This window comes from Theropithecus gelada, chromosome 7b, assembly GCF_003255815.1.
Source record: "Theropithecus gelada isolate Dixy chromosome 7b, Tgel_1.0, whole genome shotgun sequence".
NCBI lineage: Eukaryota > Metazoa > Chordata > Mammalia > Primates > Cercopithecidae > Theropithecus > Theropithecus gelada.
In genome coordinates this window covers 69,204,688-69,230,561 of record NC_037675.1, presented here as the reverse complement: position 1 = coordinate 69,230,561, position 25,874 = coordinate 69,204,688, and the positions used below count along the sequence as shown (strand labels likewise).

The window sequence follows — 25,874 nt, the reverse complement described above, 5'->3', positions numbered from 1 at the left end:
AATAATAGAGAGGACTGACAAAGAACAACAACAAAATGCTGAGTTCTTTAAAATGATGACAAAAATACTCAAACCTCTGACAAGATTTTTTTTAAAAGAGAGGGAGAAATAAAACAAAGTAATATCAGAAATGGAAAGGGGGACAAAAACCACATGTAAAACCAGATTTAAGAGCTGTAAGATTATAATGAATAACTTTATTATAATAAATTTGAAAATATAAAGAAAATGGACAAATTCCTAAAAATCTCATTCACTGAAACTAATCAAGAAGAAATAGAAAACGTGAGTAGTCCTATAATCATTAAAGGAATTGAATTTTTTTAAAAATCTTCTAAGAAGGAAAAAGATCAAGATCAGATAATTTTTGAGACAAGTTCTACCAAATCTTCAAGGAACAAATAATTCCCATGATATGCAAAATATTGCAGAATATTAAAAAAAAGAGATATTCCATAATCCATTCTACCAAACTAGTATAAGATAAATACTAATTCAGACAAAGACACTACTAAAAGGAAAATTACAGCTCAATATCCATCCTAAATATTGAAAAATCTTAAATTTATTAGCAAACTGAATTCAACAGTTTATAAAAAAAGATAATATATCATGACCAAGTTGAACTTGTCCCAAAAATGCAATAGTAGTTTAACATCAGAAAAATCTATTAAATGTTTCTCACCAAAGAAAAATAGACCAAAGAAAAATAACATAATCATTTCAATCAATGCAGAAAAAAAAGCTTTTGATAAAATATAACACCAAATTAGTATTTTAGCTAGGAAATGAAGGACAGTTCCTTATTTCTGATCAAGAATATCTACTTACAGCAAACATCACAGGTTTTTTTTTATTATTTTTTTTTATCTAGAAATAATTTTAAACTTACAGGAAAATGGTGTTAATAAAAACAGAAGGCCAGGCGCAGTAGCTCACACCTGTAATCCCAACACTTTGGGAGGCCAAGGCAGAAGGGATCACTTGAGGTCAGGAGTTCAAGACCAGTCTGGGCAACATAGCAAGTTCTCATCGCTACAAAAGATTTTAAAAATTAGCCAGGCATGGTGGTGCACACCTGTAGTCCTAGCTACTTGGGAGGTTCACTTCACTCAAGGAGTTTGAAGCTACAGTCAGCTATGGGCTGTGCCACTACACTCCAGCCTAGGTGACACAGCTAGACTATGTATTTTTTTTTAATTTAAAATAAAGATAAATTAAAAATAAATAAAAACAGAATACAGAACTATGTATTCTTTTCCCACATCCACCCACTGTTAACATTTTGCCCAATTTGCTTTATCATTTTGCTTGCTGTCTTACCTCCACATGTGTGTATGTGCATGTGCATGTATGATACACAGTATGAAATCAGTATGTCAAGTTACACTCCCATTTTTATTGCAGCACTATTCACAGTACCCAAGAGATGGAATCAACCTAAGTGTCCATCAACAGACAAATGGATAAAGAATATGTGGTACATACATGCAATGGAGTACTATTCAGCCATAAAAAAGAATAAGATTCTGTCATCTGCAACAACATGGATGGAACTGAAGGTCATTAGGTTAAATAAAATGTCAGACACAAAAAGACAAACATTGTATGTTCTCATTCATATGGAGAAGCTAAAAAAATTGATCTTATAGAAGTAGAGAGTAGAATAGTGGTTACTAGAGGCTGAGATGGTTAGAGGGAGACAGCCAAAGATTGGTTAGCAGTTATAAAATTATAGCAAGATAGGAGGAATAAGTGTTAGTTTTCTATAGCGCTTTAGGGGAACTATAATTTACAATTTATTGTATGTTTTCAAATAGCTAGAAGACGGGCTTTTGGATGTTCCCAACACACAAAAAAAAGATAAATGTTTGAAGCAATGGATATGCCAATTACCCTGACTTGATCATTATACATTGTACACACATATCAAAATATCACATTGTACCCCATAAATATATACAACTATTGTATCAATTAAAAATTGTAATAAAAGCAAAAACAAAATTCTTTGTTTGAAGATAAATTGATATAATCTGTGTACTCAGTTGAAAAACAAAAAACAAAAAAGATTGAAGAGGCTACCTGTAGCTAGAACAGAAAGGAGAGAATCTGCCCCTACTAAGGAGTCAAAGTACTTATATTTCCTATTCCAAGTCAGCCAATTAGATAACAACAAAACACCTAAAAGGCTTGTAACTTCTGTTTGGATTTTTAAAAATCATTAATAAAAGCTAAGTGAAAAAGTATTAAAAATTATTCCAAAACTTAAAAAGTAAAAAGAATTTCCCAGCTAACCTTCTTTAAGTTCAATGTTTTTGCTATTTAAATAAGTAAGTTTATGACTGTGGATCACTAGTGTAATAAACCTTATTTAAGCAAGTGGAACTTCAGCCCAAAAAGTTTATGTAAAATCATACGATTCTGGCACCACCTGGTGGCAGTATATTCCAAAAGCAGAGGGGGTGTGTGTGTGTGTGTGCATTTTTATTAATAACTAATTCACTCACTTATTACCAACTATTTAATAGGCATCTGCTAGGCGTAGTTCATATAAATCTTTAAATCTCTCTTGGAAGACAGGAAATAAAATAAAGTATAGTATCTAAAACAGGGTCCCTATCTCCAAGGAAAAAAAAATCGACAGTTAAATTATGACTGTCAGAATGTAACAAAAGAATCTGTTCCTGTTTAGAAGTTTCCTGAAAGTATTTATGCCCCTAGAACTTTCAAGCAAGAAGTCCTTAGGAGTGTATTGATAAACATAGTCTATCAAATCACCACATTGTAAGCAGTTTTCAAGGAAAATAACCAGTGGTTTTAAAATGTCCTCAAATTACTGACACTTCTTCATTTAAAAGGTTGGCCAGGTGTAGTGGCTCACGCCTGTAATCCCAGCACTTTGGGAGGCCCAGGTGCGTGGATCACCTGAGGTCACCAGTTCGAGACCAGCTTGGACAACATGGTGAAACCCCATCTCTAGTAGAAATATAAATATTACCCAGGTGTGGTGATGCGTGCCTGCAATCCCAGGTACTCACTTGATCCTGGGAGGCAGAGGTTGCAACGAGCCAAGATTGTGCCACTGCACTCCAGCCTAGGCAACAGAGCAAGACTCTGTCTCAAAAAAAAAAAAAAGACGCTAATTTCCCTTTCCCTAAATGTAGGTTTGACTTAATGACTCACTTCTAATGACGAAAAGTGGCAGAGGTAGGGGCATGTAACTTCTAAAGCTAGGTTGCCAAAGATATCACCACTTCCATCTTGCCTTCTTCGAAACCACTCACCTGGGGGAAGTCAGCCATCATGTCATAAGACTCAAGAAGCCTGTGGAGAGCCTACCTGGGGAGGTACTGTGGCCTTCTGCCAACCACCAGCACCCGTTTTCCAGTCATGTAAATGGCCCCCTCAGAAACAGATCCTACAGCCCCGACCAAGCTTCAGATGACCGCATCCCTCATCAACATTGCTAAGCTAAGCCACTCACAAAGAAACTAAGAAATAACCAATGTTTATTGTTTTAAGCCACTTAGTTTTTGGAATAATTTGTTATGCAACAGTATTAACTAATCCAATAACCTGTCACTTCCTAGAAGACATTTTATCTATAACAGAAAGTAAAAATAGCTCACTCTAGTTTAATACTATAATTTTTCCATGTGTTAACAAAATTTCAAATTGTCCTTCCTAATTTATAAGGAGTGATCCTTTTTTAATTCCTCCAATTGTTTCACAATATTATTTCATAATATTTACTACCTTCTTTTTTCTGAGACAGGGTCTTGCTCTGTTACCCAGGCTGGAGTGCAGTGGTGTGACCATGGCTCACTCCAGCCTTGAACTCCCTGGCTCAAGGTCAGCCTCCTGAGTAGCTCGGACCATATGCATGCACCACCACATACGGCTAAATGGTTTCTTTTTTTTTTTTTTTTTGATAAAGATGGGGTCTTGCGTTGTTGCTCAAAGTGCTGGGATTACAGGCATGATATAATCATATAGATATAATATATAATGTTATTTATGTGCATACATATTACATATGACATGCATGTATATATTACATGTATGTGACATATGTGTATATGTGTGTACATATAACATAAATATATGTATGCAGGTATATATAACATATGTGTATGTATCATATATATAAAACACATATATAAACACACCCAGCAATATTTATCACTTTCTAAGTTAATTCAATGAAACAGCAACCTAAGTAGATTTTAATCAGTCAGCAAGGATTTTGTTTTTAACCCCTCTGTTTGCAGAGCAACCACACTAAGCACTGTGTGGAGAACCATATCCTTGAAGTACTTATAATTTAAATCAGATTACTGTTCAAGAAATAATTTATGTTTTTTAACTAAACTTTTTCCCTGGCTCTGAAGATTATAGGTCAATGGAAGAAGGTATGAAAAATTTTTCCTTTACCTCTGTGAGGGATCCACAAGCCACACCACCATGCAGGGCTTCGTCCAAAGCAGAAAGGGTAGTAGATAAGAATGCTGGTGATAAATCAGCAGACCTTTGTGCTTTTATCTCATAAGCCTGAACAAGAAAATGATTAAGTTTTTTTTCAACCTTTATATATATTCAAAAACATAAACCAACTCTAATTTTCTAAATTTTAGCAACTTTAACCCTAATCCATCCTTTTCCCTTCTATTATTTATTTGTTCAACAAATATTTACTCTGTGCCAGAGTCTGTGCTAGATTATGGGGATATGACAAAACAGAGAGAGACGCTGCCCTCACAGTCTTATGAAGTCAACCACAGACTATGAAATTAGGACTAGAAACCAGGCAATTACAACACAATTAATAAGAGATAATGTAATAGGGAAAGTATAACTGATATAGATTTTGGAAACAATGGAATTGCTGGATGCCTGTGCTAAAATCTGAAAGAGCTATTAGGTAAGCAAGGGAAATGTGACTATTCCTGCCAAAGAGGGCAGAATGTACAAAGAAAGGTCAAGAAGCAAGAGAGGAAACAGGGACTAACACAAACTGTAAAATATACAGTTCATTTAGAATGGCTAAAAGATGGAGTGTGGGTGCAGTACAGCAAGCAATGAGGCTAGAGAAGTAAGCAGGGGCCTAACCATGAACAGCTCTGTTGAAGATGCAAAAAGGAGTGACGTGATCAAGTCATCATTTCAAAGTCGGGTTCATTTGTGAAGAACAGTGTGAAGGAAGGTGTGGAAGGCTGAGAAATGACCCCCCACCCCCACCCCTGGATATCCAAATCAAATCTCCAGAACCTGTCTGTGAATATTACCTTATTTGCAAAATGGGTGTTTGCAGATTTGATTGTTAAAGACCTTGAGATGAAGGGATAATCATGGATTATCCAGATGGACCCTAAATACCCTCACTCATAAGAGAGAGGCAGAGGGAATTCAATACATACAGGAAAAGGTTACGTGAAGATGGAATAGAGAGAGAAGCAGCCACAAGCCAAGGAATGCTAATGGCCACCAAAAGCTGAAAGAGGCAAGGAACTGATAATCCCCTAGAACCTCTGGAGAGAACGCAGCTCTGCCTACACCTTAATTTTGAACCTCTGAACTCCAAAACTGTAAGAGGATAAATTTCTGTTGTCTGAAGCCACCCAGGGTATGATTTGTATTAGAACTGCCACAGGAAACTAATACAACAAATTATAATTTCAAAGGCATACTCAGATTAGTTTGTGAAGAACAGCTTGAAACTGGGAGATCTGTCAGGAAGACATTACAATCATTCCAAAGAAAATTAATGGTAGCTAGAAGAAGGTAATAGTAGTGGAGATAAAAACTTTTGGTACTAGCAACTTTATCGAAAGCCAGGTACACAGTACGACAGTACCCCTTATCCACGGTTTCACTTCCCATGTTTCAGTTACCCATGGTCAACATTGATCTGAAAATATTAAATGGATAATTCCAGAAATAATTCATAAGTTTTAAATTGCACACAGCTCTGAGTAGCATGGTGAAATCTCACATGATCCCGCTTGGATGTGAATCATCCCTTTGCCAAGTGTATACGCACTATAGACATTCCCTGCCTGTTAGTCAGTAGCCATCTCAGTTATCAGATCCAAAAAACGTAGTATACATATAGTTTGGTACTATCCAAATTTTCAAACATCCACTGAGGGTCTTGAAACATATTCCCTGCGAACAAGGGGAGAAACACTACTTATCTGAAGTTTTTCCAATATTATAAAATTCTGAAATTCTCCTTTTTTTTTGTTCAAGACAGAGTCTCACTCTGTCACCTGGGCTGGAGTACAGTGATGCGATCTCAGCTCACTACAACCCCACTTCCTGGGTTCAAGCGATTCTCCTGCTTCAGCCTCCCAAGTAGCTGGGATTACAGGTGCCTGCCACCACACCCAGCTAATTTTTTTATTTTTAGCAGAGACTGGGTTTTGCCATGTTGACCAGACTGGCCTCGAACTCCCACCCTCAAGTGGCCTGCCCACCTCGGCTTCCCAAAGTGCTGGAATTACAGGTGTGAGCCACTGCACCTGGCCCAAAATTCTCCTTTATTATCCTTGGTGTTTGTCCACAAGAAATTATACAAAGAATTCTGGTGATTTTATGTGTTGGTTTTGATCATTCTGATGTATTTAGAGCTACAAAAGTTAATGCTCTATAAGGAAAATTGTTTTTTAAATTACTTTTATTAATATTCCGGGATATTAAAATTTTACCTGATTTTTAAAAGATGTTCATTTTCTAATGTTCCTTTTATTATTTTAAAGGCTTTTGACAACCTCCGTTTGTTAATGGTCTGCTGTACATTTCAGTTTAGCTTTGCCTGCATCAGGGCACTGTCCAGTCGCTATGCTAGGATATGGAGCAAATAACATCAGCTCCTCTTAGATACTGCTGTGATTCAGGAATCATGAACAGTAAGGAAAAGGCAAGGATAGGCAGGTAAAGAGCATTTGTTGCACATCTACTATGTGCTGTATTAAGTACTTCACGTACATTATTTCATTTACACACAGGTATAATTATCTCCATTTCACAAAGGGTAAAAAAACTGAGACTAAGAGATTCGCCAGATATTACCACAAGGGTACAAACAAGAACCATTGCTGCTTTTTTCCTAATTAAAGAACATAACTTACCTAAAGCAAATTTGGAAAGAAGAAAAAAGTTAAAGAAAACAGAAGTCAGTAAAAAATTCCACAATCCTAAGATAACCATTATTAACAATATATGCCAAATACCTTTATAACGTTCATTTTTATAAAATTGGCATGTATACTATATACAATTTCGTAGCCTGCTTTTTTCACTAAGCATTTATATCCTGGGCATTTCTCCTGTTATTACAAATTCTTGGCTGGTCATGGTCGCTCATGCCTGTAATCCCAGCACTTTGGGAGGCTAAGGCAGGAGGATCACTTGAAGCCAGGATTTCAAGATCAGCCTGGGCATCATAGAAAGACCTCATCTCTATAAAAATAAATAAATAATAATTTTTCAAAGATTTTAGTGCCTACATAATATTCCTTAACATAAATGTAATATAATTTATCTCCTTCCTTACTATTATTATTGTTTCCAATGTTTTGATATAAAAAATATTTCAGTAGGCATCCTTACGTACACATTTTTGTCTATAATCTATCATCAGGCAATGTGGATGCATGTGAGGATACTTTCTCAAACATGCAAAGGCAGCCCAATCTGTCCAAATTAAAGTACTTCATTTGCAATTTTAAGTGTAATTTCTAGAATAATAGATTTGGTAAGTCAAAAAAATAATAATTGGCTGGGTGCAGTGGCTCACACCTGTAATCCCAGCACTTTGGAAGGCCGAGGTGGGTGGATCGCCTGAGGTCCGGAGTTTGAGACCAGCCTGACCAACATGGAGAAACCCCATCTCTACTAAAAATACAAAAGAAAAAATTAGCCGGGCGTGGTAGCACATGCCTGTAATCCCAGTTACTTAGGAGGCTGAGGCAGGAGAATCGCTTGAACCTGGGAGGCGGAGGTTGCAGTGAGCCAAGATTGTGCCATTGCACTCCAGCCTGGGCAACAAGAGCAAAACTTCGTCTCAAAAAAAGAATAAAATGAACTAATAGAACAAAACTTCAGAGAAGTAGTATGTATATAAATGAGACAAAGACGAGTTTTGTGATATGACACTACCAGTTTTTCTTCTACTTTGGTGGCTGCTTCTTCTCAGACTCATTATCGTCTAATCTGACCTGTAACTGTTGGCATCACTCAGGTTTCAGGCTTAAGTACACTTATCGTCTTACTGTATGCACTTTATAGGCAATCACTCATCCATTCTGATAGCTTCAACTATCATATTTACACCAATGACTCCCACGTGCATGCCTCACCTTCAAGGTCCAGGTCCATATATTTAACTGCCTACTTCCCATCTTCACAATATGTTTTATAAGCATCTTAAATCAGACAAGTACCGGACGGTACGGTGGTTCATGCCTGTAATCACGGCACTTTGGGAGGCTGAGGCAGGTGGATCACCTGAGGTCACGAGTTAGAGACCAGCCCGGCCACCATGCTGAAACCTTGTCTCTACTAAAAATATAAAAAATTAACCGGGCATGGTGTTGGGTGCCTGTAATCCCAGCTACTGAGGAGGCTAAGGCAGGAGAATCGCTTGAACCTGGGAGCCTGAGCCGAGATCTTGCCATTGCACTCCAGCCTGGGCGACAAGAGCAAAACTTCATCTCAAAAAAAAAAACTTACACAAGCACTAAATTGAATGTATGATCCGCCTCCCTCAAACCTGCTCCTCTTCCAGTACTCCTGATCTAAGGAAATGGTACCACTCCGTTTCTCAGAGCAAAAGTCAGGGAATCATCTCTGACACTTTTCTGTACGTCACTACCACCTCAGCCAAACAATTACCAAATTCCATTAATATTCTCTCCTAGGCTGAGCACAGTGGCTCACGTCTGTAATCCCAGCATATTGGGAGGCTGAGGCAGGTGGATTGCTTGAGGCCAGCAGTTCGAGACCCACCTGGCCAACAGCAAAACCCCATCTCTACTAAAAATACAAAAATTAGCCATGTGTGATGGTGCATGTCTGTAGTCCCAGCTACTAAGGAGGCTTAGGCACAAGAATTGCCGGAACCAGAAGGCAGAGGTTGGAGTGAGCCGAGATTGCACCACTGCACTCCAGCCTGGACAACAGAGTGAGACTCTGTCTCAAAAACAAACAAAAAAAATTATCCCTCCTAAATATCTCTCATATTAATCAACACTACAACCTCTGCATCAATAATACAAGTCACCATCACTTTTGGTCTGGAACACAGTAATAGGTACCTAACTAATCTTCATGAATATTTTCTTCCTCCTTTTTAATCACTTGTCCACATCCAAGACTGATCTTTTTAAAACACATATTACAGTATACCCTTCTTATGAGTTTCCACTGCTCTCAGAATAAAGTCCAGAATCCTTAACTTGGCGTGCAAAGCCCTAATAATCTGACTCCTGCTTACTTCTCTGGCTTCATCTCCTACCACTCTCTTCTTTGCTGTTGTGTCCCACTCGTGCAAGCCCCATTCTCCTTCTCTTCCCAGGGCCTTTGCATCTGTTATACCCAGTGTCCAATAACTCTTCCCTGCCCATCTCCCTTCCCAACTCCTTTGCCTATCTCTCACCTATTCATCTTCCACGTTTTAGCTAAAGTACTGCTTCCTTGGAAGGGCCCTCCTGACCCCCAAACTAAGTAGTGTCCCTTATTATAAAGTTTCATAGCCCCTTATGCCTTTCCTTTATAGGATTTAGCACTATTATAATTAATTATTTCTGAATTAATATTTTAATGTCTGGCTTCCCTCACTAGACTGTAAACTACAAGAGGGCTGGAACTGTATAAACTTGTTCACCATGACATCCCCAGTGCCTGACAAAGTACCTAATACATACTTGACATTCAGTAAATACAGGTCAAAAGAATAAATGATTGAATTGAATAAATGAGCAAAAAAATTTCCTGAAGAAATGAACTAAAACTAAGCCAATGGACGAATAACAGGCAAGCAGAGAGCCAAATTATGAATGAACTCCCATTCACAATTGCTACAAAGAAAATAAAATACCTGGCAATACAGCTAACAAGGGACATGAAGGACCTCTTCAAGGAGAACTACAAACCACTGCTCCAAGAAATCAGAGGACACAAACTAACAGAAAAACATTCCATGCTCATGGATCTCATGGATAGGAAGAATCAATATCATGAAAATGGCCATATTGCCCAAAGTAATTTATAGATTCAATGCTATTCCCATTAAACTACCATTGACATTCTTTGCAGAATTTTTAAAAACTATTTTAAAATTCACACGAAACCAAAAAGGAGCCTGTATAGCCAAGACAATCCGAAGCAAAAAGAATGATGCTGCAGGCATCACGCTACCCAACTTCAAACTATACTACAAGGCTCTAGTAATCAAAACAGCTTGGTACTGATACAAAAACAGACACATAGACCAATGCAACAGAACAAAGAACTCAGAAATAAGACCACACACCTACAACCATCTGGTCTTCAACAAACCTGACAAAAACAAGCAATGGGGAAAGGATTCCCTATTTAACAAATGATGCTGGGAGAACCGGTTAGCCATATGCATGAAACTGAAACTGGACCCCTTCCTTACACTTTACACAAAAATTGACTCAAGATGGATTATAGACTTAAATGTAAAACCCAAAACTACAGAAAAAACCCAAAACCTAGAAGAAAATCTAGGCAATACCATTCAGAACATAGACACAAGTAAAGATTTCATGATGAAAATGCCAAAAGCAATTGGAACAAAAGCAAAATTGACAAATGGGATCTAATTAAACTAAAGAACTTCTGCATCACAAAAGAAACTACCATGGTAGAAAATGGGAGAAAATTTTTTCAATCTATCCATTCTACAAAGATCTAATATTCGGACTCTACGAGGAACTTAAACAAATTTACAAGAAAAAACAAAAAACCCATTAAAAAGTGCACTAAGGACATGAACAGATACTTCTCAAAAGAAGACATTCATGAGGCCAACAAACATATTAAAAAAAAGCTCAACATCACTGATCATTAGAGAAATGCACAACAAAACCACAATGAGATACCATCTCACACCAATCAGAATGGCAATTACTAAAAAGTCGAGAAACAACAAATGCTGGCAAGCTTGCAGAGAAATAGGAATGCTTTTACACTGTTGGTGGGAGTGTAAATTAATTCAACCATCGTGGAAGACAGTGTGGCAATTCCTCAAAGACCTAGAGGCAGAAATACCATTTGACCCAGCAATGCCATTACTGGATATATACACAAAGGAATATAAATCATTCTATTATAAATATACATGCACACATATGTTCATTGCAGCACTATTCACAATAGCAAAGACATGAAATCAACCCAAATGCCCATCAATGATAGACTGAATAAAGAAAATGTGATACACATACACAAAGGAATACTATGCAGCCATAAAAAGGAATGAGATTATGTCCTTTGCAGGGACATGGATGGAGCTGGAAGTCATCATCCTCAGCAAACTAATGCAGGAAAAGAAAACCAAACACTGTGTGTTCTCACTTATAAGCAGGAGTTGAACAATAAGAACACATGGACACATGGAAGGGAACAACACACACTGGGGCCTGTTGGAGGTTGTCGGGGAGAGGGAGAGCTTCAGGAAAAATAGCTAATGGATGCTGAACTTAATACCTAGGTGAAAGGATGATTTGTACAGCAAACCACCATGGCACACGTTTACCTATGTAACAAACCTGCGCATCCTGCACATGTACCCCGGAACTTACAATAAAAGTTGGGGGGGAAAAAAAAAACTAAGCCAATGTTTAAGGCAGTGCTGAAATATAAGGAATGCCACAAGAATGAACATAAACCACAGGAGAAAGATGGCTTCTTGAACTGTATTTGGAATTGTATTAAGATGGCAGCTGAAGGTAGTGATGGAAGCAGAAATTAAAGTTGAATTTTGGGACCATGCTCTCTTATTTAATTATTAACTGGAAATATGCCATGGATATTGATCAATTAGAATGACAGATGACAAATTAAAGATTTTCTGGTGCTTTACAACCTTCAAAATAGTAACAAGTTAATTTGAATCTAGTCACAGAATCATTGCACAGTATTTTAACTTCTGTTTTCTCCCATAAAACAAAGAAAGCTGTTCAAAGCAATGAAATCAATGATAAAGCTAAGACTAATGCCAATTTCTAACTCCAATTCTGATTCTCCTTCTGACTACCCTGCCTTTAAAATATTTTCCTCAGATCACAAGCTAAATCTGAACAAAGGAAAATATTTGTTGTTCAGCCAGGCACGGTGGCTGATGCCTGTAATCCCAGCACTTGGGAAGGCTAAGGTGGGAGGATCACTTGAGCTCATAAGTTCAAGAACAGTCTAGGCTATGTGGCAAAACCACATCTCTACAAAAAACACAAAACTTAGTCGGGCACGATGGTGTGCACCTGTAGTCCCAGCCACTCAGGAGGCTGAGGTGGGAGGATGGCTTGAGCCCAGGAGGTGGAGGCTGCAGTGAGCCAAGATCACACAACTAGACTCCAGCCAGAGCAATAGAGCCAGACCTCATCTCAAAAAAAAAAAGAAAAAGAAAAAACAAAAGAAAGAAAGAAAGAAAGAAAGAGAGACAGGAAGGAAGGAAGGAAGGAAATATCTGTTGTTCAAATATCTGTTCATTGTTTTTAGAAGTTTCAAATGACACTAACATTCCTTCCTTCTCCCCTTCTTCAGAGAATTGTACTTCATTGTTCAGTGTTCAGTAAATTTCAATATAAGGTAGTGAGGTAAGTAACAGTCCACATAAATAAATACATTTGCAAAACACTGAACAGAATTTTAGGAAACTTTTACTGTGGGAAAACAAGATATTTCTATCATGTTTCAAATCTACAATTTGAAAAGCTAAGCTACAGTCATGACACAAAAAGTCTGAAAAAATGTACAATTTGATGAGGGCTTTTGTAAAAGACTTCAAATTTTCTTTTTTTTTTTTTTTTTTTTGAGGCGGAGTCTCGCTCTGTCGCCCAGGCTGGAGTGCAGTGGCCGGATCTCGGCTCACTGCAAGCTCCGCCTCCCGGATTTACGCCATTCTCCTGCCTCAGCCTCCTGAGTAGCTGGGACTACAGGCGCCTGCCACCTCGCCCGGCTAGTTTTTTTGTATTTTTTAGTAGAGACGGGGTTTCACTGTGTTAGCCAGGATGGTCTTGATCTCCTGACCTCGTGATCCGCCCGTCTCGGCCTCCCAAAGTGCTGGGATTACAGGCTTGAGCCACCGCGCCCGGCCCTCAAATTTTCTTAAGAGTAAAGGATAAATTTTTAATTACCTCTTATTCAATCAATAAGCAAGTATAAGTACAATTATGTGTACTTTATGATCTAGAGCAAGTGATGATGGTAAAGGTCAGTATATCAAAGAAAGGGGCATTCTAAAATTAAGATTATAATTTAACTACGAGGCCCTCAAATACTACCTAATCAATCAGAGAAAGATGACCTTTGGAACTACCGCTATTGGCTACAGAAAAAAAGTAAAAACTTTCTGTTTCTCCCTAATTCCCTTATTTGGAAATTGTCTCCCATGAGTTTATAAACTACATAAATTTTTCACATATAGGCCAGGCACAGTGGCTCACGCCTGTAATCCCAGCACTTTGGGAGGCCGAGGTGAACAGATCACTTGAGGTCAGAAGTTTGAGACCAGCCTGGCCAACAAAGTGAAAACCCATCTCTACTAAAAATACAAAAATTAGCTGGCATGGTAGTACTGTGCCTGTAATCCCAGCTACTCAGAAGGCTGAGGCAGGAGAATCACTTGAACCCAGAAAGCAGAGGCTGGAGAGAGCCGAGATTATGCAACTGCACTCCAGCCTGGGCAACAGAGTGTCTCAAAAAAGAAAAAAATATTTGCTTCACATGTGTTTTCCTTAGAGAACTAACTTCTATGGTAGAAAACTCAATATTTTTGAGGTACTCATCTCTATTTCTGCATGTGCCTCATCCCTAAAAAAGCATGTTTAATGAGATGAGGAATCATTCATAATCAAATCATAATAAAATATAAATATACCGTTTGCATCTTTGGGGCACAGGCCCTGCTGACCATACATAGAAGTTCATGGACACCTCGATAACTCAGACCAGTCATCTTCATAAGCTCCAGTGGGGAAAGACATAAAAAGTCCTAAAGAAACATAAAGAGAGTATTTTAAACATATATGTGTAACAAAGATATTAGAGTTAAAAGGAAACCTTCGGCCGGGCGCGGTGGCTCAAGCCTGTAATCCCAGCACTTTGGGAGGCCGAGACGGGCGGATCACAAGGTCAGGAGATCGAGACCATCCTGGCTAACACGGCGAAACCCCGTCTCTACTAAAAACACAAAAAATTAGCCGGGCGAGGTGGCGGCGCCTGTGGTCCCAGCTACTCGGGAGGCTGAGGCAGGAGAATAGCGGGAACCCGGGAGGCGGAGCTTGCAGTGAGCTGAGATCTGGCCACTGCACTCCAGCCTGGGCGACAGAGCGAGACTCCGTCTCAAAAAAAAAAAAAAAGGAAACCTTCAATTGATACTGCTTATGTAGACAAAAGTATAATTTATTGCAGATCAAAGATTTATACATTCATTATAGTAAGATAAAACTTTAAATCTAGCCAGGCACAGTGGTGTGTGCCTGTAATCCCAGCTACCTGGGAGTTGAGGCTGGAGGATTGCTTAAGTCCAGGAGTTCAAGACCAGCTAGGGCAACATGAGAACCTAGTCTCAAAAACAACAAAGAACAAAACCAACCAACCAAAACCTTTAAATCTTATTTACCCTGCTAAGGAGGATTTGCTTCACTACCTTGCTTAAAAATGCAAGATCTGCTCTATATATTTCGCATACTCCATCAATAAGAAAATGGTCTATTAATTTCTTTTGCTTTTAAGAGAAATTATATATTTTGAATAGTATCTCCTCATTTCAGTCCTATTTCTCATGTAACTACAAATAAATAGCAAAGCTGTTACTTCACCTTATGCCATGACCACTCTCCCCTCAAAATGCAAAAATGCTAAATTTGGGTAAATGAAATCGCAATTGGAAATGCACCCAAGGAAGCTTGATATTTACAATTAGCCTATGGAAAAGCACCATCATTTATCTTTTTTATTTTGTAAGCCTACATTTTCATATTACAAGTTTAAGAAGTATTAAGGTATAAAGTTAACTTGTACATAAAACTTCTCAATAAAAATTTTAAATAAAATTTACCTGACAGGTAAGGATCTGATGTCTACTCAGACGGTCACACAGCTCTTGTGATAAACCCACTCGTTTTAGTTTCTTGCTACCCATGCCTCCAGATCCAGCAAAGAAAAGAAGAACCATGAAAAAAAAATAGAATATAACATAAGTAATAGTGAATAGGCTATCCAAAACAAAATTAAAAATTCTTCAAGTTTCTCCATATGCAAAATGAAACATACTGTGTTAAAAATATTACTGATAAAGGAATGCTATAGAATCTTTTTAAATGTTTTAAATATGAGAGACAATTTTTTATCAAACAGGCACACAGAAAAACAAGGCAACCTCAAATATAATTTCACACAATTATTCGATATTTACTACATGAATATAGTACCACTTCACATTTGTAGAGCATCTTAAAATGTTCAATGCATGTATAAATTTTATTTGGATATGGCTAATTTTTGTATTTTTTGTAGAGACAAGGTCGCCACAATGCCCGCCCAATTTTTGTAGAGACAGGGTTTTGCCATGTTGTCCAAGCTGGTCTCGAACTCCTGGGCTCAAGTGATCCTCCCATGCTGACCTCCTAAAGTGCTGAGATTACAGGCATAAGCGAACAGGCCTGGCCCAAAATGTTCTATATTAACACTAGCTGCTTATATTCTCACATGAGTTAAATTTCACTATTGTACCTTGCTAGGTGCAAATGAGGCTCATGAAAGATTTATCTTCAGAGAATTAAAAAAGAATTACTGTGAGTCTCTTAATTCATACAAAGGAGAAGCTGTATATCTCATTGAGATGGTAGATACACATTTTTCAGTTCTTTCCAGAGGAAAGGAATAAATCCAAGGAATAAAGCAATATAGTTATCAGAAAAGAAGTAACATTTTGGAATGAAAATATATGTATACTGAGAATGTACATGTACTGAGAATGTACATGTTTGTTTATTTCCAATACCATGGCCCAAATTTCTATTTAACACCTAAATTATCTAAATCAGATTGAATCAATCTCTATCTCTCTCTTTCTCACTCACACACACACACACACACACTTCTCACAAACACAAAATACATCCTCCTCATTTCTCTCTATGGGAATTTGTTAGCATTGACTTGTTTCCCCCAATAGAAAACCAAGTGATACCTGCTATAACATTGCCTAGTGTCTTTTCAGATCAGGTAGTTTCAGGTAATCACACCATTTAGACTGATCAATTCAATTTAAAAAAAAAGGAAAGAAAGAAAAGAACTATGGGCCACACAAGGCGGCTCACGCCTATAATCCCAGCACTTTGGGAGGACAAGACAGGCAAATTGCTTGAGCCCAGGAGTTTGAGACCAGCCTGGGCGACATAGAGAGAACCTGTCTCTACAAAAAATACAAAAATTAGCTGGGCATTGTGCCGCACAACTGTAGTAGTCCTAGCTACTCAGGAGGCTGAGATGAGAGGACCATCTGAGCCCAGGAGGTCGAGGCTGCTTTGATCACACCACTGCACTCTAGCCTGGGGAACAGACTGAGACCCTATCAAAAACAAAAGACAAACAAACAAACAAAAAGCTATAAATTCTAAACTACAGGGACTTTAACAACAACCAATTCTGCTATCTCTGCCTTAATAGGGCCACTCCCATCACTTGCCTGGACTATTGCATATTGTTTCTGGCCACTCCATTCATTTGTTCCTTAATTGGCTCCTTCCACAGGCATTTAAATACACACCCTGCTGAGCTCTGGGGTACAAGAATAATTTAAGCATATCACCTCCCCTTTGAATACTCATAGTTAAGAGATGAAAAGAGAGGTACACACAAATAACTACAGTCATGCAGTAAGTATCGCAATTGCTATTTAAAAGTGCTATGGGAGCAGACAGGAAGAAGCCCCAAATTCGCCTGCAAAAGTCGTATCAGTGTCACAATCCTGCCCTGAGTACCTTCCTAAAAAGACACTATCCTTTAACACTTCCCGTGGGATTGGTAGACTACCGGATATATTCCTAACTTCTTAGGATCACATAGAAAAACATCAAAAATTGGTCCCTCACTTCTTTCTCACTCATACATCACATTGCAAGGTTCAGTTCCTGTCCTTCCTGGCAGTTACTTCACCTCTTAGTGTCTTAATTTCCTTAAAACCGTTGTTTTACAGTCATATGAATTTACCACGGCATATGACTGTAGTGGAGCTTAAAGCACTCGGGGAGTGCCTGGCATATAGTACTTAAGGTCAGCAATCATCATAATGACTCTCACATGATCTGCCCTCCAGTCATATGGTATGTGTATTGGTAGGTCACGCAATTGTCATCCTGTCTCCCTGACTTTCCTCCACAAAACCTTCCCCAGGGTCAAGTCTTTTCCTCTCCAATGTTCTCATCAACTTCGTACATTATCTATTCGATAATCTTATCAAAGTATTATTATGGTTTGCGAGTTTGTTTCCTCCACCGGAGCACGTAAATTCCTGCGGTGTATGTGTGCGCGAACGCACGTATGTGTGTTGCACTTGAGGGGAGACGGTCAACCCTGGAGAATGAACCCTGTCCTCCTCATCACCAAGAAAAGAAAATTCTTCATGTTAGATGTTCAACGACAACTGTTGAGGAACAATATTAGCTAATATTTATTGAGTCCTTATTATGTGCCACACTGTTCCAAAGGCTTCGGATATTTTACCTTACTTTACAGGATACCGAGGCACCGAGTTGAGAAACTTGGGCAAAGTTAAACAGCTGACAATTGGTGTGAAGCTCGCATTCGAATCCAGGGACCGGACTCCAGATTCCACGGTCTCCAACACCACCTGAAGTGGGACAGTCCCTCAACTTCCCCTAATGACAGGCTACCTGAAGCGGGAAGGGGCTGGGGAGGAAGATGGGCATCAACAGGCGGAAACATCACTCGGAATCCCCTAAAAAGAGCTTTTTCCAACAATGAGCAGCTTCCAAGCATTCCCCACCAAAAGAAGGCCCGAAGCCGCCCCCACCCCCGGAATTCACGGCGGGGTTCTTAGTCAAGATCCCGACAGTCTTAAGGGGGCGTGACCAGCACCCAAAAGAAAATCTCCGCTCCCCCAATATCGACACCCACGGGCCTAGGGAAGGAGCAGGAAATAATGAGCGAACCTCACTTCCCCACAACGGCACTCCACATGAAACTTTCCAGTACCGGGTCTGCAGCATCCAACTTTCAAGTTTCCCCACCCTTTATAGTTTCCCCGCGGAAAGCGCCGCAAAGCAACAACCGAAGTACTGATTGGGTCGTCATCCTGGCTATTGTATCCAATCAGAGGCGGGCAGAGGCCCAGGTTGGGTCCGCGGCTTGCTGGGAATTGTAGTTAATACTGTGATCAGCCTAACAGATCGAATCTGAAGCAGTTCCTCAAAACAGTGATTATCAAAATCTGTTGGCGGACCATCACCAAAGAGAATGTGAGGCAAGGGAACACCCTGTTTGGAAATTTTTCTTTTTTTTTTCTTTGCCAGACGGGGTCTCGCTCTGTCTCCCAGGCTGGAGTGCAGTGGCGTGATCTCCGCTCACTGCAAGCTCCGCCTCCTGGGTTCGCGCCATTCTCCTGCCTCAACCTCCCGAGTAGCTGGGACTACAGGCGCCCGCCACCACGCCTGGCTAATTTTTTGTATTTTTGCAAAATACAAAATACACACGGGGTTTCACCGTGTTAGCCAGGATGATGTCGATTTCCTGACCTCGTGATCCGCCATTTGGGAGGCCGAGGCGGGAGGATCACTTGAGCCCAGAAGTTCGAGACCAGCTTGGGCAACATATTGAGACACCCTCCACCACCCCTCCACCTCTACAAAAAATACAAAAAACAGGCCGGGCGCGGTGGCTCATGCCTGTAATCCCAGCACTTTTGAAACCGCCAGTGGGTTCACCTTGCCGGCTGCCTAGACAGAGCCAATTTATCAGGACAGGGGAATTGCGATGGAGAAAGAGTAATTCACGCAGAGCCAGCTGTGTGGAAGACTGGAGTTTTATTATTACTCAAATCAGTTGTCCCGAGCATTTGGGGATCGGAGTTTTTACCAACAGTTTGGCTGGTGGGGGCTTAGGAAGTGGGGAGTGCTGATTGGTCAGGTTGGAGATGGAATCGCAAGGGGTCAGAAGTGAGGTTTTCTTAATGTCTTCTGTTCCTGGGTAAGATGGCAAAATTGGTTGGGCCAGATTACTGGTCTGAGTGGTGACAGTTGATCCATCGAGTGCAGAGTCTGCAGAATATCTCAAGCACTGATCTCAGGGCTTACAATAGTGACGTCACCCCCAGGAGCAATGTGGGGAGGTTCAGACTCTTGGAGCCAGAGGCTGCATGCCCCCTAAACTGTAATTTCTAAACTTGTAGCTAATGTACTAGTCCTGCAAAGGCAGACTGGTCCCCAGGCAAGAAGTGAGTCTTTTCGGAAAGGGCTGTTATCAATTTTGTTTCAGAGTCAAACCATGAACTGAATTCCTTCCCAAAGTTAGTTCAGTCTACACCCCGGAATGAACAAGGACAGCTTAACGGTTAGAAGCAAGATAGAGTCGGTTAGGTCTGATTTATTTCACTGTCATAATTTCCTCAGTGATAATTTTGCAAAGGCAGTTTCACTGTGGGATGCCGAGTCAGGCAGATCACTTGAACTCAGAATTTCGAAACCAGCCTGGCCAACACGGCGAAACCCCGTCTCTACTAAACATACAAAAATTAGCTGGATGTGGTGGCAGGCACCTGTGATTCCAGCCACTTGGGAGGCTGAGGTGGGAGGAGCCAGACCTTGCCTCAAAAAAAAGAAAAAAAGAAGAAACTTAATGGGCCAGAGAGGCATGTTAGTTTTCTCAAGAATCGAGGACAATCCACCAATCACAGAAGAGTTTTTGGAAGAAAACGTTCTGTTTGTTTTAATTTGCTCTTTTCACCACCCTTTGATGATTAAATAGTTTGGGAAATGGTGAATGAAATTACTAAACCTGAAACACACACACTGAGGAAAGCTGAGTCTGTGATTAAAGCACACCAAGGAAACCAAACAAAAGGCTTGGTGTAAGGCAGCTGTGGTGAGGAAACCTAGTAAGCCGTTACTTTAATAGTTGGTTTCAGGCCGGGGACGGTGGCTCACGCCTGTAATCCCATCACTTTGGGAGGCCTAGGTGGGTGGATCACCTGAGGTCAGGAGCTCGAGACCAGCCTGGCCAACATGGTGAAACCCCATCTGTATTAAAAATACAAAAATTATCTGGGCGTGGTGGTGGGAGCCTATAATCCCAGCTTCCTCGGGAGGCTGAGGGCAGGAGAATCGCTTAAACCCGGGAGGCGGAGGTTGCAGTGAGCCGAGATCGCGCCACTGAACTCCAGCCTGGGCAACAGAGCCAGACTCCATCTCAAAAAAAAGGCTTGGTTTCAGATTATTATGTTTGCGAAAAAGCCTTTGCTCATTCTTTGCTCTCTGATCTCTTATGCATACTTCCATCTTATAATTTAGCCCACTGTATCCTAATTTTTGGCCTGCATCTCCCTTGAGAAGAGGGACCTCCATTTACTCAACTTAGAGAATAGGGACTAAGCCCGGTGTAGTGGCGCAGGCCTGTAGTTCCAGCTACTACAGGAAGGCTGAGGCTGAAGGATTACTTGATCTAGGAAGTTCGAGGTTGCAATGAGCCGAGATCACACCACCGCACTCCAGCGACAGAGAGAGACCCTGTCTCTAAAAAAATAAAATAGAGCCTAGCACACCGTTCAATTAACAGTTGTAGGGTAAATGTGCAAATAAATGAATGGAGTGAAGCAGAAGAATATGGAAATTCAGACCGCAGAGTTCCGGAACAAAAGAGCCCAGTAGCTAGAATAATAATGGAGGAGAACCCAGTTCTCCTAGCTCCAGGTATCCCCGCGCCTGGCAAAACACCATCACTGGCTGGCGTTCACTAAATGTTGACTTCACATGTTAGGGAGATAAGAGAGTGGAAGAAAAAAAAAATCCAGGGTCACAGTTCTTCCTGCCACCTGCTCGGCCGAATGCAGAACTGAAAGTATTGAGCGCCGAAGCTGTCACAATTGAGGGAGATGGTCCGCAGCCAGGTAGCTGATTTCCTCTTTCCGAGCTTTCTAGCTTTCCCTACTCCCAGAGAGGTGGCGTCACGTGACTCAAACAAATATGGCACTTAATTATCATCTTCCCTGCCTTGAGCCAATAGGAGTGGGGCTTTCAGACTTTGTCACCACCCCCACCACCGCGGTTCGGATGGGTTCTGTCACCTGACTCGGCTCAAACATGGCTGCGCTGAGAGCTCTCTTGCTTTGGGCGCCGGGAGTAGGTGAGTGTAAGACACCCCTGAGAAGGAGGGGCCCCTCTCCACGACCCCCGCAGGGAGCGTCCCTGCGGCCCACCCCCGCACTGCTTTCCACTTATGACACAGATTTGTCTCCTGATCGTCAATCCTCTGCCTTAACAGAGGGCTCAAACTAGAGAGGTTCCTGCTGAATTTCTCATCTTTGAGGAGGCGACCACCTGGGGATTTGGAGTGACTGGACATAAAGTTCAGTAGGGAATAGGGGCGTAGAGTTGTGGGTCTGCGCCCGGGACACATATGACTATTAATATTATTAAATATAGGAATCTGCGTAAAGAGATGGCATCCGCCCCTTGGAGAAAGTGTTTTCAAAAAGTAACGTGGGAAATTAAACTTAAAACGATACTTAGGCAAGTAAGTCCCGCCTTTCCCAGCCGGACCAGTAGTTGCTGCTTTGTCTTAATACAGAGCCTTCTGTTTCTTCTCACTGGCGTGTGTTGTTTCTAGGAGGTACTCCGCGAATGAGAACATTGAGAATGTGTTCGGCATAACTCATTTCTTTGTATCTCCCTGCACTCTGTGCTGGGAAAATGAATCATCCATTTGGAAAAGAGGAAGCTGCTTCGCAGAAGCAGCTTTTTGGATTTTTCTGTGAATGCCTGCGGAGGGGAGAATGGGAGCTGGCACAGGCATGTGTACCTCAGCTACAGGAGGGACAAGGGGATATCCCAAAGAGGGTGGAAGACATACTTCAGGCATTGGTGGTGTGTCCAAATCTGCTGAGGTAAGAGATCTTTTTTCCTACCACACAGTCCCAGGGTGAGAGACACGTGGTTCAATATCTGGGCATTGGTCAACGTGCCCCCACTCAACTACCCTCTGAAGAATAAGCAGAGACACAGTGTATTTCATGTGCTCTGAAATTTTACCTCTATAGTATACAGCCATTACTTAGTCAATATTGGCTTTAGATTATCATCTGCAACCGAATGTAAGCCTGACCGCCAAAGTGTGCCTGAAACTGCCATTTCTTGTTTATCCTCGTTAATATAGATGGTGGAACTGCAATGGAAAGTATTTTATTTGCCTCCAAAAAAGCAAACCCTGCTCTCTTCTTGCTTATGAGATTGAAGATATTGTTGTCGCTTTACTTAAAACTTTTTATTTCGAAATAATTATAGTCTCACAAGAAGCTGCAGAAATAACAGAGTCCAGTGTATCCTTTTCCCCATTTCCCCCAATTGCAACATCTCATACAGCTGTAGTACAATATCAAAACCATGAAATTGACATTGGTACATTACTGTTAATGACACTACGTACTTTATTTGGTTTTCAGCATTTTCTTAACCTGCCTTCATTTTTTCATTTGTAGTTTTCTGCAGTTTTATCCATATATAGATTCGTGTAATTTCACTGTAGTAAGGATCAGAACTGTTCCATCACCACAAAAGAACTCCCTCACTCCTTGGTGCTACCTCTTTGTGTTTATACAACAACCCCTCCTTATTCCCTGGCAACCACAGTTCTCCATCCTAGATTTTCAGTGAAGTTCCTCCCGGTGATGCTAGTAACCACTGGTGATACAGGATTCAAATGTACTGTTTTAAGTCTTTCCTTGGGTTTTCCTTCCTTTGATTGTTATGCTATACTGTTTACAAACTGTATTAGCATATATACAATGGAGAAACTTAAGTGATCCCTTCTTTTTCTTGTTCTCCTTTAATTTGAGATCTAGTCAGTTATCATCTAAATTCCTAACTTCAGAGAAAGGCTTATGAATTCCTAAAGTCCTGTTTTTAGCATATAGTTAAAAATAAATTTGTATGAAATTCCTTTTTTAAGACTGATTCACTTTCTGTATTAAAAAATATGCTTTAGATAGTATTAGCTATTATGGTTTTCTCTGTAATATTGTTTTGTTTTAAACTAAGATAGGGAGGTGGAGGTGAGATTAAGGCTTTTTATGAAAGCTGCTAGCTCTGTTCTGTTTCTAATTTTTTTGTTTGTTTTTTTGTTTTGGAGACAGAGTCTTGCTCTGTCGCCCAGGCTGTAGTGCAGTGGCACAATCTAGGCTCACTGCAACCTCCCCCTCCCGGGTTCAAGTGATTCTCCTGCCTCAACCTCCTGAGTAGGTGGGAGTACAGGCGCCTGCCACCACACTTGGCTAATTTTTGTATTTTTAGTAGAGATGGGGTTTCATCATGTTGGCCAGGCTGGTCTTGAACTCATGACCACAGGTGATCCCCCACCTTAGCCTCCCAAAGTGCTGAGATTACTGGTGTAAGCCACCTTGCCCGGCCTGGTTCCAGTGTTTTATTGAACTGTCATATACATTTAAAAATATCTCATTAGGGCAATGTCTTGCCTGTTCAGGTTTAAAACAGATTGAGCAATAAACTCTGTCTTGGATGACAAAAGATGAAAGATCAGTAGAAACTCTTTTTTACAAGTCTTTCTTTACACCTTTTTCAGATGTGGGCAGGACATCAACCCTCAAAGGTTAGCCTGGGTCTGGCTTCTTGTACTGGAGAAATGGTTGGCCCGGGAAAAGGTAAGTAGGTTTATATTAAATTTTCCCCCGAGGCCAGGACTGAGAAGAACTTGAAAGTAGTTGTGGGATTTCCCTTCTGTCTGTTACTTCCTTTATGTTTAAATTCATCATACTCATTCTCAGAGAATGGCTTAAATTTTTATTGCTGTCTCCTTACCTAAATTCATTCATTAATGCACTAACATACATTGGCATATAGTACAGTTTGTTAAATACCACTATGAGTCTTATGTCTAAAGAGAACTTTTGGAAACTCAGTGAAAGTAACAAAATAGCAAATAAAATATGAATCTGTAACATTTGGATCTATTCAACATTTAAGTAATAGAGAATGTGCTGAGCTGAAACTTGGTTTTTCTTCCAAAAATCCTATTTTAACTAGCCTAATTCCATGACATCTCATAGAATCAAATTCCATTAATTTGTAGTTTACTAATTCACATGAATTGAACAGAAAATTACCAAATATAAAAACAAGTAAGCAAATTAATATTGAAAAAAACTGGTAAGGAATTACTTTTTTTAAAGATAAACTTCCATTAAAAGCCCTTTTAGAAGTATGTGTTAATTATCAGAAATTGATATCTATAAAAGAATTTCTCTGAGACATTTTCATATTGAACCTCAGACTTTGAGATTTAAGTAAAGAACCTCTAACTTAGAAATGACTGGCCCAAGGACACACTGTAAAGTTATTTGATAGAACTGGTGCTGAAGCCAAGATCTTCTGACCTCAATCCTCTGCGTTTTCCACCTTAACACTACTTTTTTAGCCCAGATGGACTTAAAACTAAGAAACCACAAATTCTACTTTTAAAATGTCTATCATTTTGCCAGTTTTTAAAATTTTTGCTCCTCTTGGTCACCAGAATTAATCTTGTCTTTAGCTACATGTTTGCGTGACATTTGTCGTTCTTCACATAGCTGTCAAAAAGTAACAGAAATTGCTAATGTGAATGTATCTCTTATCCAGGATTTAGCCAGCTGTTTAGGAAAGAAAAATGACAGAAAGACTAGTAGGAGGGAGAAGAAAGAAAAACAAGATTGAAAAATAATGAAACCCAGCATAATTAAGAGTTGGCTATGGTTTCAGATTTAAAAGAGAAAACTTGAGCTAAAATAGTAACACCATAGTTACAATAGTATCTTCAAAGAGAAAAAGAATTATTGTTACTGATTAAGGATGTCTCTAGTACAAACATGGAATATTAACTTTCACCTCGGTAGAGGCTATTTGCTTACTTTATGTGTGAAGGGTTGCTTATTTTCTAGACAATTGCTCAACTATGTCAGGAGATGGAGTCTACTTCCCGTTCTCGTTTTTCCCAGGTTCACAGATAGATTATATGGTCTTCAAAGCTTCAATGACTTGCTTATTTAAACAGTTGTGGGACTATTTTAGTTCCTCATAGAATTTTAAAACTATATAAGGCCCATGGTGTCCAGTGAATTCTTGGGGTAGTTTTCCAAGTCCAGTCATTATCCTGAAGGTGCCTTCATCATCTAGGAATTTACTGGCTGCCTGTCCTTTCCCAGGCTCCCACCTTTTGCCAAAAGCTTCCCTTTTAATTATTAGATGAAATACTAATTCTATTTTCCCTTTCCTCCATTCATTTTTGCCTTCTGCCTTTTAATCTTGCAGGGATTTATCTCTACATGTGTAAGCATTTATACAAAGATTTAGCTGCAGAAATGTTCACATCTATGCTACTTCTATTAGAGGAAAACT

The 25,874-nt window shown here is 39.9% G+C and overlaps 2 protein-coding genes across 10 annotated transcripts in view; one reads left to right on the top strand and one right to left on the bottom strand.

Annotated features, from left to right (window-relative positions):
• Positions 1–18,541, bottom strand: part of RAD51B (RAD51 paralog B) — an 848,991-nt gene extending 830,450 nt beyond the window's left edge. For 8 of the 9 annotated variants that reach the window (XM_025392668.1, XM_025392661.1, XM_025392662.1 and 5 more), the window contains exons 1-4: positions 18,475–18,541; positions 15,314–15,399; positions 14,132–14,245; positions 4,438–4,554 (exon numbers count right to left, since the gene is read on the bottom strand). In XM_025392668.1, the coding sequence (XP_025248453.1) occupies positions 4,438–4,554; positions 14,132–14,245; positions 15,314–15,397 (315 nt within the window). In that variant the 5' untranslated portion in view covers positions 15,398–15,399; positions 18,475–18,541. The remainder of the gene's footprint in view (positions 1–4,437; positions 4,555–14,131; positions 14,246–15,313; positions 15,400–18,474) is intronic. The other variant, XM_025392669.1, reaches the window with a different exon arrangement.
• Positions 18,542–21,550: 3,009 nt separating this feature from the next.
• ZFYVE26 (zinc finger FYVE-type containing 26) overlaps positions 21,551–25,874 on the top strand; it is a 68,675-nt gene continuing 64,351 nt past the window's right edge. The window contains exons 1-3 of the mRNA XM_025392624.1: positions 21,551–21,615; positions 22,099–22,375; positions 24,067–24,145. Coding sequence (XP_025248409.1) covers positions 22,182–22,375; positions 24,067–24,145 — 273 coding nt within the window. The 5' untranslated portion in view covers positions 21,551–21,615; positions 22,099–22,181. The remainder of the gene's footprint in view (positions 21,616–22,098; positions 22,376–24,066; positions 24,146–25,874) is intronic.